The sequence below is a fragment of the Pygoscelis adeliae genome, unplaced genomic scaffold (assembly GCF_000699105.1).
Source record: "Pygoscelis adeliae isolate BGI_AS28 unplaced genomic scaffold, ASM69910v1 Scaffold71, whole genome shotgun sequence".
In the NCBI taxonomy this organism is placed as follows: domain Eukaryota; kingdom Metazoa; phylum Chordata; class Aves; order Sphenisciformes; family Spheniscidae; genus Pygoscelis; species Pygoscelis adeliae.
In genome coordinates, this window is record NW_008824356.1 from 4,669,169 (window position 1) to 4,683,976 (window position 14,808).

General features: G+C 38.2%; 1 protein-coding gene across 1 annotated transcript in view; it reads right to left on the reverse strand.

Moving 5' to 3' along the window:
* The window catches only part of FBXO33 (F-box protein 33), a 22,146-nt gene that overhangs the window by 5,458 nt on the left and 1,880 nt on the right, over positions 1 to 14,808 (reverse strand). The window contains exons 2-3 of the mRNA XM_009319473.1: positions 8,270 to 8,380; positions 2,030 to 2,715 (exon numbers count right to left, since the gene is read on the reverse strand). Coding sequence (XP_009317748.1) covers positions 2,030 to 2,715; positions 8,270 to 8,380 — 797 coding nt within the window. The remainder of the gene's footprint in view (positions 1 to 2,029; positions 2,716 to 8,269; positions 8,381 to 14,808) is intronic.

Sequence of the window (14,808 nt, forward strand, 5' to 3'; positions counted from 1 at the left end):
CTCCCAAGTAACTGGCGATAGGACGAGAGGAAATGGCCTCAAGTTGCACCAGGGGAGGTTTAGATTGGACGTGAGGAAAAATGTCTTTACTGAAAGAGTGGTTAAACATTGGACCAGGCTGCCCAGGGAAGTGGTTGAGTCACCACCCCTGGAGGTATTTAAAAGACGTGTAGATGAGGCGCTTAGGGACATGGTTTAGTGGGCATGGTGGTGTTGGGTTGACGGTTGGACTCGATGATCCTAGAGGCCTTTTCCAACCTTAATGATTCTATGTTTACAACACAAAGTCTTGAAAATCCACCATTTTTTCCTGAAGGAGGCTGGAGAGTATCATAAAGAATATGACAAGTGGAGCCAGAAACCATTATTTGGTAAACCTCAGAAAACACAAGCGTGAGGCTAAGATGTTGTACTGAAGCATCACAGCATTCTAGATCTTTCTTCCTAGTCATGTTCTTCTCACAGTTGCTACTCTAGAAGAAAGATGCTTATGCTATAGTGCCAGAGAACTCATATTCACAGCTTAAAAAAGATCAGGAGGCATTTATAAGCAGCTTAGCTGGCTTCTGCTGCAAGGAGGGGAGTAAAGGGGAAAGAATCTGAATCCCAGCATCAGAGCAAGGGTGATATTTGGCCATTCTCTCCCCCAGGTATACACAGCATCTCTCCAAAGAAAGAAAATGCAGCAACAACCATTTGCTAGACAGAACTGTAGAAGGTGTTTGCTTTCCCAATGCTCTGCACAGACTAACACCTTCTACTGAATAGACATGTGCTGATATTAAATGATACTTACACTAGCTTACGTTCAGATATTTTACCATCTTTTTAAGTTTAGATAATATATTAGAGGACTTCCCTGTAGCAGTAGGATAATTTAAGGTAACATATTTTTTTTTAAAAAAAAAGGTCCTCAAACGTGTATCCAAATGTTAAAAGAAACTGCTAAAATTCACATTTAGAGTGGTAAGGTCATGTGCCAGTATCCAAAATCTGTCAGACCTGGAAACTATAAAGGAGAGACAGCTGAACTGATCCCCCCCCCCATGATTTTTCAGCAGAAGACAATAGAAAAACCCTTTCTAGCAAATACAGCAGGACCTTCTGACTTCAGCCAACAGAAATCTGAATGTACAACCTTCACTGTTGAAGGTCTCTCCCGTTTGTGCTGAATGACTGGAGATTTACTCCCCCAAGCCGCCTGAGGAAACAGGCATTCATTCTTATGCAACACAATACAGAGTCATCACTTAACTCCTTCATGCATGACCAAACTTGGTCAGCTTTGTAAGTTGATTCCAGCACAAACAAAAAGAACTATTCTGCATTATTTCAGTTTCAGGTGCCTTAAGATTTGCCAAAGAACTGTAACTTCTAGCAAGTACTGTACTGATGACAGACCTGAATACAAATGCACACTTTTTTTTTAATTTGCAATTATATGGCAAATAAAGAGGTGGGGTATTACTAGTGAAACCAATGCACTCAGGGAGGCAACCTCCTTCACATTGTATTTTTCAGCCTTCATCTGCTGGCAAAGTCTTACCAAACTGGTAACAGACTTCCTCCCCTCAGCCTTGGGGCGCTTAACCCATGTTCTTTACAAACAGGAAGCACAATCATCTAATCTTGCCAGCATATGAGCTCACAGTAAAACAGCAAATGTTTTCAGTGTTCACGTTCACATAACAGCCACTTGGTGGAACTTGCACAGTGCAGACCACTTTCAGGATAAGCCTCCCGGAATGCTCGATTCTTAGTTATCCTCATTTCTGTGAGCAGTCTAATAAAATCCTATGTGACTTCTCAACAGAAGTTAGTAAGCTACAAGTATGTTTAGAACTCATACACAATAAACACCTTCATATTTTCAAACACAAAAATACCAGTATAAGGTACAACAGCGTGTACAGCAACTGTGCAGCAGACTTTTGAACACCACTCCACTAAAACACATTATGATTAGAAAGGCTGAAGTGTTGTAAGCATTTCAAAGTCACATACTATGCCCGTGCAATGTATTACCTACCATGAACAGCTAGAAGAGAGAGTCTTGTGCACCTCCAGGCTAATAGGACAAGTGGATCTTCATTCCGGTTGTCGCTAAGATCTGGGAAGCCAGACATATCTATCACATCATTCATTAGTATAAAATGAGTGAGGAACTTGTCATACTGCCTGGATATGAGGTCAACGACAGCCCCTGAAACACAAGTGATGTAGCTATCAAAGTGAATCCTCTCTAAGGGGATACTGGGCTTAAGAATCCTTAACATATCATCACTCTTGACATCAAAAGCCATTATGTAGACCCGAAGATTAGTGCTGTTGCGAGTCAGCGCCTTCCAATTCTCATCTTCTGGCATACTGTCCAATGACTTGTGCATTATGGAAACACTGTGGACCAGGAGAGACAGTCGATGCAAAGGCACATGGTTGCTGTCAGCCAGGACTCTTGCCATTTCAGCTGTAAAATCACAGAAATCCAAAGCGAGCGAACGCAGATTCACAAAGCGCTCCAATTCAACTGCAGTGATAAGAGTGGTATTACCAGGGATGTGGTTGTCCAGTAAGCTCAGATGTTCCATGGTGTTGGCTATGGGGTTTGATAAGGAGGACAATGATGTGGGAGTTACTATTTGCAGCATAAACCCACAGGACAGCCATTTCAATTGCCTGCTATTGCCTAATATCTCTTCAAACAGTTGTTGTATTCTGCAAGTAAACAAAACAGACAACGATCCTATTAAACATGGTTTAGTCTTACCAATTGCATACCATTCTATTATTTTTATTCGAGAATTCTTCTTCTTTTATTTATGGCCTTATTCTGCAGGAAGGTGCTATTATTATGGTTCTTGTGAACTACGAATGTTAGAACTTGACTCTGCAGACCTCCCACAGCAATTTAACCTTCATTGCACTTAAAAGGTTAAAATTGTAAACTATCTTGAGAAAAATTATGTACTTTGTCTTTCAAAAAGAGTGGCACACTGTAAACCTTCATTTCATGTATTTCTCAGCACGTATTTAACACCCTCCCACATACATTTTAAGGTTATGCAAATAAGAAAACCTGTAATGCTTTTAAAACACAGGTCTTGTTTTTAAAAACAGCTTTTCATATTTGCTAACCTCTCCAGAACTGCAAATTCAATATGGAAAAAAAAAAAGTCATTTTCAGTGAAAGGTTGCAGAAACTTGACTTTGAGCATAAGTTAGAATGATCTGAAACTACTTGCTTGACTTTGCTCATTAAAGGGTAAAGAACAAACATATAAGAAGATCTTTAAATAATTCTGAATGCACAGCTAACTGGATTTTCAAGTGTCAACAGGTTCAAGTTTTACCAAAACAACTTGGACCTGGTAACATTTCAATCTCAGATTATCAGTGCCAGATGATTCTGGCACTTCCAGAATCCTCATGCCATTTATTACACTGCATGATTATTATGCACTTACTCTGATGCCTCCCACCTCTCCTACCCCTTCATTTTTTTTAACGAAGGGGTGTTCTTTAAGTTAGATATTTAACTCAGGAAGGCAACAAAAGTATTTTAAGATAAGATTTTTAATACTAAATTCAAATAGTACAGTCAAGCTCTGCAAACTTTCTCCAAATAAATATTTTTCAAGTCTTCATCCCACAGCTGCTAAGGCTCAAAAGAGTCCTCCTGCCCAAATGCCAAGTGTTCTTTGAGCATACATATTCTAGGACACGTGTAGATGAGAGTTTGATCTCAAACCCTGGTCAGCCAGAAGGAAAGAGCAACATTTAAAGGAAGCAGTTGAGCCAGGCTATGACAGTTCCATGAAACACCAAGAAATAAGATGTAAACACCTCCAGTACAAAATTAGCAGAAATCTTTGTGCCTCAAATCAGATAATGTTTTGCACAGAACACTTTTTCCTTTATTGTATGAATATCTGTATACTTCATACATCTAAGCAAAACAATCTTACAAAGTTGTTATAGTTGTTATTCTCATCCACATATCTTTAATCAAGATAACGTCCAGACAAAATTAAAGGCTTATTTAGCCCAGTATCCTGACTGACAGCAGAGAAACACTAATGCCTTAAGAAGTGCGACAGAACAAGGAAAGCACACAGGGATATTTCTCAAATATCTCCTTAGTTTCCAAAAAATTGTAACTCAGACCTCCTGAGCCAGAGGTGGCTTTCTGTATTTAGTAACTGTCAGGGACGTCACTTCTACAAATTTATCCAGGCTCCTCCTTGAGCCAAGTAAGCTTTTAGCAACTGTAACATCCAATAATAAAGAACTCTGCAGTGCGATTCCCCCCCCTTCTTGCTTGCTCTGAACTTGTCACCTACTACCTTTGATGCCCTATAATCCTTCTGTTGTAAGAAAGTTAAAAGATCAATCCTAACTCATCCTCTCCCTTGCCTGCATGTGCTTTCTTCCTTCTCCTAAGAATGTATTGGGTTTGCGAGGCCTGACTTCTCTTTGTAAGTGGGAAAGTTGGTGTGGTGGTTGTATTTATCTACTATGCACCTCAGAATAGTTCCCAAGGTTTTGCCTGGTATAGTCATCAGGTTTAAAGACTTCAGTTCTTCCAGATCTTCTCTGAATATTTTTTTTAAACTGAGGACTGGCAACTGTGACGCAAATTAAACACAGTTTTAAATAACAGGTTAAGAGTCACAGATAGCATAGTTTTGCTATTTTATTCCTAAAGTCTTTTACAGTTCAGATGAGCCCTATTTGATCCTGGCAATGTTTATTTCATAATTATTCCTGCCAATGCTTAAATTGAAGGCAGATTCTCTGACAATCCCCCAAAGAAAAAGGTTCCACCACAGGAACCTCTCTAATTTCTTCCAAAGAACAAAGACTATTCCCTCCCCCCTCTCACCATACACATCAGTGAAAGGTGCTGTAATGGTTGCAGCAATGGTAGAATTTATTTTGTAATAGTCCAAGCAGTCAACCTTAATAGTCCTTGTAATATTTTACAGAACAATTGAAAAGATGACAAATCAATTTTGAGATGCTCAGTAGAATAATACCATCTATATACCTCACTGCACTAAAAATCTGTTTAAATTGTGCTTCCGATACGACTTAAACATCTTAGGCTGAGAAGAATACTGTTCTAGTACTCGCGCAACTTAATGAAAAGAAATATGATACACAACTCTGCAGCTGAAGGGTGGGTTTTCTCCCCTGTGGGAATTGCACTAAATAACTTTTTAAAAGAGAGATACTGATTTAATGCTATCTACACATCAACTTTTTAGTGCAAGCACCAAAGTATTTATACAAGTATTTAGATTTGTGCTGATAGGACCTATGGGTTGGTAGACTAAGAAAACTTTCCAGCCACCTTTCCCCAGTTCTTTGCCAATTTAATAAAAAGAGATCAAACATGTCAATAGGGAATATTTAATAGTGATCACTTTTGGATTGTTTTTAATACCTGCTTTATATAAGGCCAGACAGGAAGCACAATATAAACCACATGCCATTAGTTTTAATATATTTCAAACAAATTTTTCAAACATCCTAACATGTTTTTTTTCTCCCCTGCAAATTCCTATGCACATCCTATTTTTCATAAACAGACTGCATCTACCTGGAGTTTGCAAAAATAGTTTGAACTGTGTTCTAGAAAAAGTTAGACCCATTAAGTGAATTCTTGGGAATTAACACCTACTGTATTATCATATTAACTTCTACTTCAACTGCCTAGCATGTAGTACTACATTTATCCTAACTTACATACGGTTATCTTAAAGCTCGCTTATCAAGCTGAAGTTTAAGCATGGTTTAGTAAGTATAACACAAAATATAAGCAGAGCTCAGCACATGCAAGAAAGCAACATAACCGAGTGATGCCTCAGCAAGTGTACTTAATCAGTCCCCTTTGCTCCCTGTAAGCAGCAATTACGGGATGTTCACCATCAACCTAAACCTACAAAAGATCATACTGGAGCAAACTATTTAAAAAATAAAAACCTCAAAATAAATTACTTTCACAATTAATGCCCCAAATGGCGCTTTCAGCTAGAGGACAGGCTGACTAGACAGGCTGAGTTAACTGTTTAAGCCCAAAAAACAGTCCTGACTAGTACCGAAGCACATCGATGGCCCTGGACAGGAAACAAACATATTACCAAGGTCCATATGGAGCCCATTTGTTTAATTAAAGACTATCAATCAAAATGTTTTGTTTAATAACTGAGGCTAAACTGGTTCTTTTGGAAACCAAACTATCTGAACCACATGGATCAATCATGGGAAACAGATTTCAGTAAGCCAAAATTTTAAACAACTACCCTTTGTTCAACTCAAGACAAATGTATTGTTTACACTGAGCTTCCCAACAGTAATGAACTAAGTTGTAAAGAGAATTTTAGAAAGTAACCAGGGACACACATGCTATACAGAAAAAGAACAAGCACTACAAACCCATGCTGATCACTGCAAAAGTACATTTTTTGAAAACACAACCCAAAGCCTCCTCTTCCTCAAAACAACCCTTAGTCTTAACGTGGGGGAGCATCCTAACAGTTCTGTGCTAGCTGAGATTTCACCCACGGTCTGTTACATCCAGCTCAATGCTACGGACTTAAGGAAGTGTCACATTTGCTTCCCCGACTGCTTTAATTGCAGGAAGTTCCCGAAACAGCTAGTAAGGTTTATCACCATACAGGTTCCAAAAATCCTCAACTACCAATAACGCTGTCTCCAAAGGCTGCTCAATATCTTTCAGTGTTAGTTATCAGTATCCATGTTTTGCAACTTAGCTGATGCAAACCCCAAGTGCAAAAGACAAGATTAAGGAGCCATAAAGATTTACTTCCTGAAGTAAATCTGCTGCTAGTGCTGATGAACTTGAGAACACTGAATAAAACACTGCCAGCTTTCCTTTAATTTAGAAAAGGACTAGCAGGTCCCAAATACATTGTTTTATTCTAGCAAAAAAACCCACCAAAACCAAACAGACAAAAAAGAGGTAGCATTTATTTGCTCATTCCAAAATGTGCAAAGGTCAATATTCACCTAAAAGACTAACTTCAAATTAGATAATGAGTTTTGAATGGTTTATGGCTTTGAAATGTGCATACTTATTTTTGTTACTTGTTTGAAGAAATGTTTAACCATGCCCTCAGCTGAGTAAACATCTGCTTAGATGGCTCTCTTCAATCCCCTTGGCAAATATTTGATTATATATTTATGTTTTCACAACAAAGGTTATGAAAAAAGGAGCTTTTACCAAATCAGCCTTTTACCTGCACACAGCACTACAGTACATGTGTTAAACAGAATCCCAAATTGCTCTAAGTTCTGCTTTCTAAGCAGAACTGATGGCAAAGATACAGTATGTGAGACACATCTGTATTTGCACTGTTTTGCAAATTTAAGTCAGGACCAAACATTTAGTTCAATGGTTGTGTTCACATACATACATTGATCTGATAATATACCTACATTAGTTCTAAAACCACTCTAAAAAAATAATAGTAAAGACCTAGAGTGGATGTACTTATTCCACTCCCAAGCTACTGGGAGGAAGATGTTTAAACGGACACAAATTAAAATGATGGTATTCAGGTTTTACCTACATGGAAAGTTTTAGCAGAACTGCTAAAATAGTTAACTTAGCATCACTCCCTCTGTGGTAATTTATTCCAGAAGTCAGGAACTTTTTTACATTGTATTTAACCTTTTCCAAAGAAGAACTAGCTATTCTGATTATAAGCATTCAAGGACTGTACCGCAATGTAATTATGGCAAGCTAACATACAACTCTGAACTTCACAAGCACATTGTGAGCTACGATCTTCCAGGAATTCTGCAAATATATAACCTAGTTTTGAGATGCAACTTGAAGCAAGTTGTTTCTGTTTACGTTCTCTTTCAAGTTTACTTGCTACATGTCCTCAATTCTTGTGAAATACAACAGATTACTTCCTTTTCTAATTTTTTCATGTACAACAATAGTAGAGGTGCTGGTAACAACCCCCCATCCCTCCTCCCCTTTTGTGCCATTAACATAATATTGTTTCTAGAACACAATGAAAGAGGAAAGAAAGGATTCTCACCCTGCTGAGATGGGGAAAAAACAAAGCCACAAAACCAGACTACTTCATGTAAATAGTAGGAACAGAAATCAACTCAATTTAAGAATTTAGATTCTCATCCTATTAAAAAACTTAAAGTTTTCTCAGGCGTGAAAAATCTGTGTTCCGTTATCTGTTTTTATTAATGTATTTGATAATTTACAAATATAACTTACTGCTTAATCTTCTTGCCATCTGGGTCAACCTTGCCGAGGTACGTATTTGATATACTTCCATGTTGCTGCAGAATGCTTATATCCCCAAAGAGACTTAACTTCTGGAGGTTCCTATGAAATGACAAAATAAAAAGGAATCTGTACACAAAATGAAAACACTGCGAGGAATCATTCTGAATAAGACAAACACAGGCAATAAGAACACATTATTACATGGAACATGTAGTCTGTTTCGGGAAGCGTCCTACTGTCCTGGAATACGGGGCACATATGGAACTACAAAAAAGGAGACTGAAGTATAAAGGGGAAGAGGACTACACAAACTGCTGAATCCAGCTGTAAAAGCAAATGCCAGTTTTCAGTCACCACAGGAGTATTTTCAGCAGGCCAGCATCATAAAGAAAACTTTTAGTAGTGCTTTCATGCACTTTTTAATCCTTGGAACATGTGTGTTAAGTCTTACAATGAAAACATCAAATACCTATTCCTTTTAACACTACATTTAATGCCCAAGTAGAACGCAACCACAAACAACCCTGTCTGAGCACTTATGTATTGCAGCTGGGTTACAAACGGGAGCCCAAAGCTGCCTCAATCGAGGCAACACAAACCTCAGACAGGAAAAGCGAAAGCTCCCCACACCCTAATCAGTGTCTAATTTCTGTTATATCAAAGTAGGGGAAGCTGTTCTAATATTTCCCATCAGTGACCAGAAGAGGATTAGTGGTCCACTATGACATAATTTTTAGAAGAGATACCTAAAAAGAAGTGAAAGAAGAACGTCTAAGTTTATGCTGGACATGACTCAGTGTGCTAGACAGTCAGTTTTCCTTTCCCTAGTACAGTTTATTTCTCTGACTGGCATCTTTTCTACTCCTAAAAAAGATCAAGCAAGAGATATGAAAACGACTGCAGTTTCAGAGTAGCTGGCGCGGCATTTACTTTTAAGATTTTAATTTTTTTCACTGACTAAGTTTCGGGTCAACATTTTTTTTTTTATTTATACATGCTGTAAATTGGATTTACTCCTAACATGCAAGGACTAGTCTGCACTTGATAATTAACATGGCAGAAAACTCCAGTTTCATCACAAATGGATACATAAGTTAAATTCACCTTAAACAGTAAATGCCAATTAATCTGTAGCTGACAATTAAGTGAGTTACATAAATCCTTATTTCTTCTGGCTTACAAATCATACGCTAATATTTCAGATCAGCTTTGAGGAAAATGCAATGCAATTATAATGCTCAAAGCGTAGGGAAGCTCTGGTGCCAGTTCACTACCTCCACAGTATGAGCTGATATTCCACCAAGGGCAGGGATCCGGGGGAAGTATCAAGCAGTCAAGTTTTACATTTTTTAAGTACACATGAATTGCAGTCTGTAATTGGTATCTACCTAAGTCATAATTTACCTGTTTTGAAGTTCCTGTATTCAATAACCGTACACTAGTTTCCTGAAATCTATGCACTGTTGCACCTGCTACTTTTCTTCCATAGGTGAACAACAACTTAATAGCGAGATCCACAAGCTTCGTATTGAGTCAGACAAATACTGGAGCAAAATACCTACATTTTACAACTGTTTCAGAAATTCTAACAATTTAATATTTAGTCTTTTAAATACAGGAGTACTGTACTGATGATACGTTAATATAAACTGAGCCCTGACCACATGCTCAATATTCTATAAATCTGATTAAGACAATGCCTGATCATACTGAAGAATAAGCTTGGCAGGGAAATCTGCAGACACTGGCACCACCACCAAGAGTATTTTGGGCTCTTTCCTCAAAAGCTGCAAGAGTCTGGTAGGACAGGGAAAGCAGCAGAAATCTCCACTTGGTGTGAAACGCAGTGTTCACAGCCAATGCTATAATTAAGCTTTTATCTTCTGATCTCAGTGACTTAATTCTGAGAGCTAAGCGACAAAATGCAATATTCAGAACAATTTTGAATCACCTGCATATTCACATCACACACAGGTCTTGTTTTGTGCTACTCACACCCCCACTGAATGCTACTGGAGGCAAGTATTCATTTTAGAGCCACCGAACTACAGGACACATGAAACACTATTTACTAGTATCCCACACATATTTACTACATCTATTTGACTGCCATTTCATGCGCTACGGAGACACATGGAAAAGTTCTCCACCTCAAAACTTAAGCAATGAAAACATCCAATTATTTTTCCATTCACAGCACAGTTATTACTACCAACAAATCTGGTCACAGTTCAACACAATATTAGATTTTTACTACTATTTGCAGTGTCATATAATCTCTATGGCATTCAGCTCACACCTCATCTTTCTTTCGGAGAGTTAGTAAAGTGATTGCTATTTAAATAAAATTATTTAGAAGTTAATTGTCATCTTTTGCTGAAAGTCATAATGGCATCTTAATCCTATGTACTACCCATACACACAGCTGGGGAAAAACATGTGTTTGTGGGGGGATTTCTAAACCATTTATTTTCCACTAGCTCAAGAAGCTTACTAAAAGTAATAAGCTTCTTACTACGCTTCATCTTCAATTTTGGGTGGTCTTTTTGAACGCCCAATGAAAAAAGAACAAAATGGCCTTGCTTACATTCAACACGAACAAAGTGGTAAGGCACAGCTTGTATTATTATACCAGTTTTTGCCAGTTTCAGCTGCCTGCTCAGACCAATAGAAAGGAGTCATTAGAAAACCTCAAATACAGATGCAGTCTACTGTTTTGAGCGATTCACCAATTTTTGGCCACTCCAAGATAGATACCGTACTTCACCAAGATACCACAGTTTTATTATAATCTGCATTTTTGTTTCCACAGCAAAGATCAAACAAGTCACACAAATTAACGTACTGCAGAGGAAAGGCGGGGGGGCAGGGGGGGTTGGAATCACTACCTTCCTACCTTCCTTTGTAAGCAGCTAGAGGAGAGACCATACTTTGGGACTTCAGAGTTACATAAAAGAACACAATTTTCCTACTGAATGATCAGCAGTTGCTTATTAGCTGCTGTATACACTGAAATGACTCACAGAAAGTTTATCTCCCTCCCACCTGCCTTCCAGAACTTAGTTTTGAAAGATCAATTTGAGAAGGCACACATTATTAGGATCTCTTAAGAGCCACTAAGAAACAACTTGTCCCTCCTATTATTGCTACAGAACATTATGCCCATGGACCCTTTTTTTTTTTTTAATAGGAAGTAGAACATCAACTGTTTAAACCATAATATACTTTGTTATTTTGCTTCACTTACTGTCATAAACATAACAGCTCATGGAAGAGTTACAGATCACTATAACACTACCTTAGTACCTTTTAATTAAATAAATTATAGATTTTTAGAGCTCATCATGGTCCCAGTGCTATTAAAGCAATATTTTGGGAGTAATATGCTGCCACCCACAAAATAAAGTTTATGCCGACTTGAGCTCTACCTCAAATATGAGACAGACCCAGAACGTACTTTTTTTTGGACGATAGCTGGCTGCCAGCAGTAATACTTGTCAGAATATTATCAGTTGTTTTTAAACCAAGTTGCAGACAAGTAGTTATTTCCTTACTTCCATCAGAATTAGTGAAGGTTGCTCCAAAATACTTTTCTAGAGACTTAACATGCTGATTTGCTTAGAAATTGGTGATTTTATGTTGTACAGAAAATGATTTTATTAGCAAAAATACACATCGTTCTCCACCCAAGAGAGCATCTAGAAATTGCATTACTTTGCTTAGGTCCTGCAGTATTGTAAATCCTCAAGGAATTCTAGAGCCATCTAAACTACTTTTTTTTTTTCCTGCAAGGAGGGGGGTTGTTACTGTATTGTTTAATAATAGATTTAAAAGGCTACAACAAGATTACACAGTTAAGAAACAGCATACCATTTCACAGAAGTAGATTTCTTCCTCCCCAGTTCTGAAGTATAAGATGGAAGTTCTTTGAACTTCTCTGCCAAAAAGCTATCATAAGGGCTGACAGGAGTTATGAAAGAACCATCCTGTTTTAAACTTAATTCCAAAAGGAAGGCATTTACAGTGATTCAGCCACTGGAGAAGCTAAAAACGCTGCTGTTTCCTTTATTTTGGAAATTACAATAGCTATCCCACATACAATATCATACGGCAAACACAAAAAGGAATTATTAATTATCCTTGAGTTACAGATGAATAAACAGAAGCAGAGAAATAAAGTGACCGGACTGCGGTCATTCCTTAGACAAAACTAAGCACCAGGCAGGTGACAATGCCTCTGGTTTAGACAGGCGGTCACAGTAAGAACTAAGCAGCAATTTGGCATATGTTAATTCTCCTTTCCATCTCAAAACTCTACTTCAAGAGCTAAAACCCAATGTTCCACATGCAAACTAGTCCGTTATCGGTAGTTACCTTGCGAGAAAAAAAATACATCAAAATAAACTAAAAACCTTGTCTGCTCAAGGGAAAAAAGGAGTCTATTCAGAAAGTAAATCTGGAAAAAAAGGGCAAGTGTTTAATGTAAGCCCCCCCCCCAATTTTTTAAATGCTCATAAAAAAGAGCCTGCTGTAATAACCAGGTACCCTGTGTTCCTCAGTCATACATTATTCATTTCAAAACAAAAGAGCAGCATGCAAATGATTTGAAAACAGCAAGAAAGTACAGTAATGCAAAATCCTATCAAAGTTGGTAACTTTTCACCTCTGGCTTACCACCAAAATTATATTAATCTACCAGAGAACAAGTACCGGAGAAACAACTACTTCTACACAGTATTTTACTGCAGTCCTGAGCCACACTGTGCATACAGAATCTGTGTAAAAAGAACTTTAGAAAGCAAGTGTCCTTGTACAAGTTTCAGATAAGGCCACAGAGAATGAATCTTTTTCAAAAGAAAAAGCGTACCAAAAGCTTTCTCACAACGCATTTGACAGCCTCATATTTTAGTGAGACAAAGGGGAGAAAAAAAAAAAAGCATTCTAGTTTTTCTAACGAAAACCCCAGGCAACATCTGCAGATACTATTTATTTTAAAATTCCAAGACCATGTAGTGATATTTGTCTCAGATCAGATAATCACCAACATCACTTCAAGATTTTTTCCACTTACAACATTAGCTGGATTTCCCAAAGGTTCAACAGTTAAGTGAAAGCTCCTTAAAGGCAAAAGAGGATCGATCAAGACAAATGATCACGATTTGCACACCGAGGATTCACAGGGCAAGAAATAAATTTAGATAAAGGTGAGCTGGGACCAACGAGCCGTTTTCAGAAGTAAGGTTTGTAACTCTCAACCATCACAGTTGCACCACAGGAAGTACCTGCTGGGCACAACAGAGCACAGGAATTGAAAGTGAGACTTCACGCACCACATGCACATTCATCCCAAACCAATGAGGAATTACATTTAAAATTCTCTTGCTGCAATTCAAAATAAAGAAGCAAGGAAGGCCTCGAACTACTCTCTCATCCCTCTGGAATCAAAGAGGGGCGGTGACCAGACCGTGATTCAGTTGCAGACAGTTTCCCGAAGGCCATCCACAAGGTTTAATTCATCCTAAAGATACTTGCAGGGTTTTTTTTTGGTCTTGATAGGTGAAGCTATACGCACACAGAGGGAAAATAATATTAACCATTTCCTATCCTAAAATCTGCATGGCTTTCCAAACACATTATGACCTAACTGTAATACCCTTGCTTTCCTGTCCTAGGTGCTGACTAGAGGCCATATATTAGGATATCTGATCATTATCTTTTTTTAAAGATATTTATCTTGATGACACCCACACACGGTAAAGAGAATGCAAGTATTTTCATTTTAAAGAACTCCAACCTGAGGAAATCATCTAACCTGCCAAAGTAAGTCTGTGAAAAAGCAGGATCTAAACACATCTTAAGTCCAAACCACAGGAAAAGATTTCTATCATTTAAATTCAATTTGGTCAAGAAAGTCCTACATCTGAAGTATTTTTTCAATAAACAAACATAAAAACCTCCTCCTAGTTAAAACTGAGTCAAATGTCAGTTTAGCAGGTAACATGAGAGCTGGCATAAAAGCTCTGCTTTTCAACAGCAAAAACCTCACAGGCGGAAAGGTGAAAGTATTTTATTGGGGCAGTACTCCATCCCTCTCCCTACAGAAAAACACCAGTGCTGTAATTTTACCCCCCCTACTAATTTCTCATTACGTTAATTATTTTTCAATCATGCATAAGAGGTCTAAAGCCTGTCCGTAGTAAGGCTTATATTTTAAAGTGAGAAAGGTGCCTTGTTAGGCACCAAATTCAAACTCCCAGCTCTCACTTGCTCCATTTGAGCTGCATTCCCCCCTCGCCCTTTCAAAAGGACGAAAGAGTTTTTATTATTGCAGCTATATCTGGTTTGCATCTTGACTAGCCGCTTGCCAGCTAAACGTCTGCGTTCACATTCCCCATCGAACTACAGAATGCGATAAAAATTAGGTACTTTGAAGCACCGCGCCTCCGTTTCCGCTCAACTCGCAGCCTCAGAAACATCCACCGGGTTACCCAAACCGGCTGCGCGGGTCTCCCCCCGCCCGGGCTCCA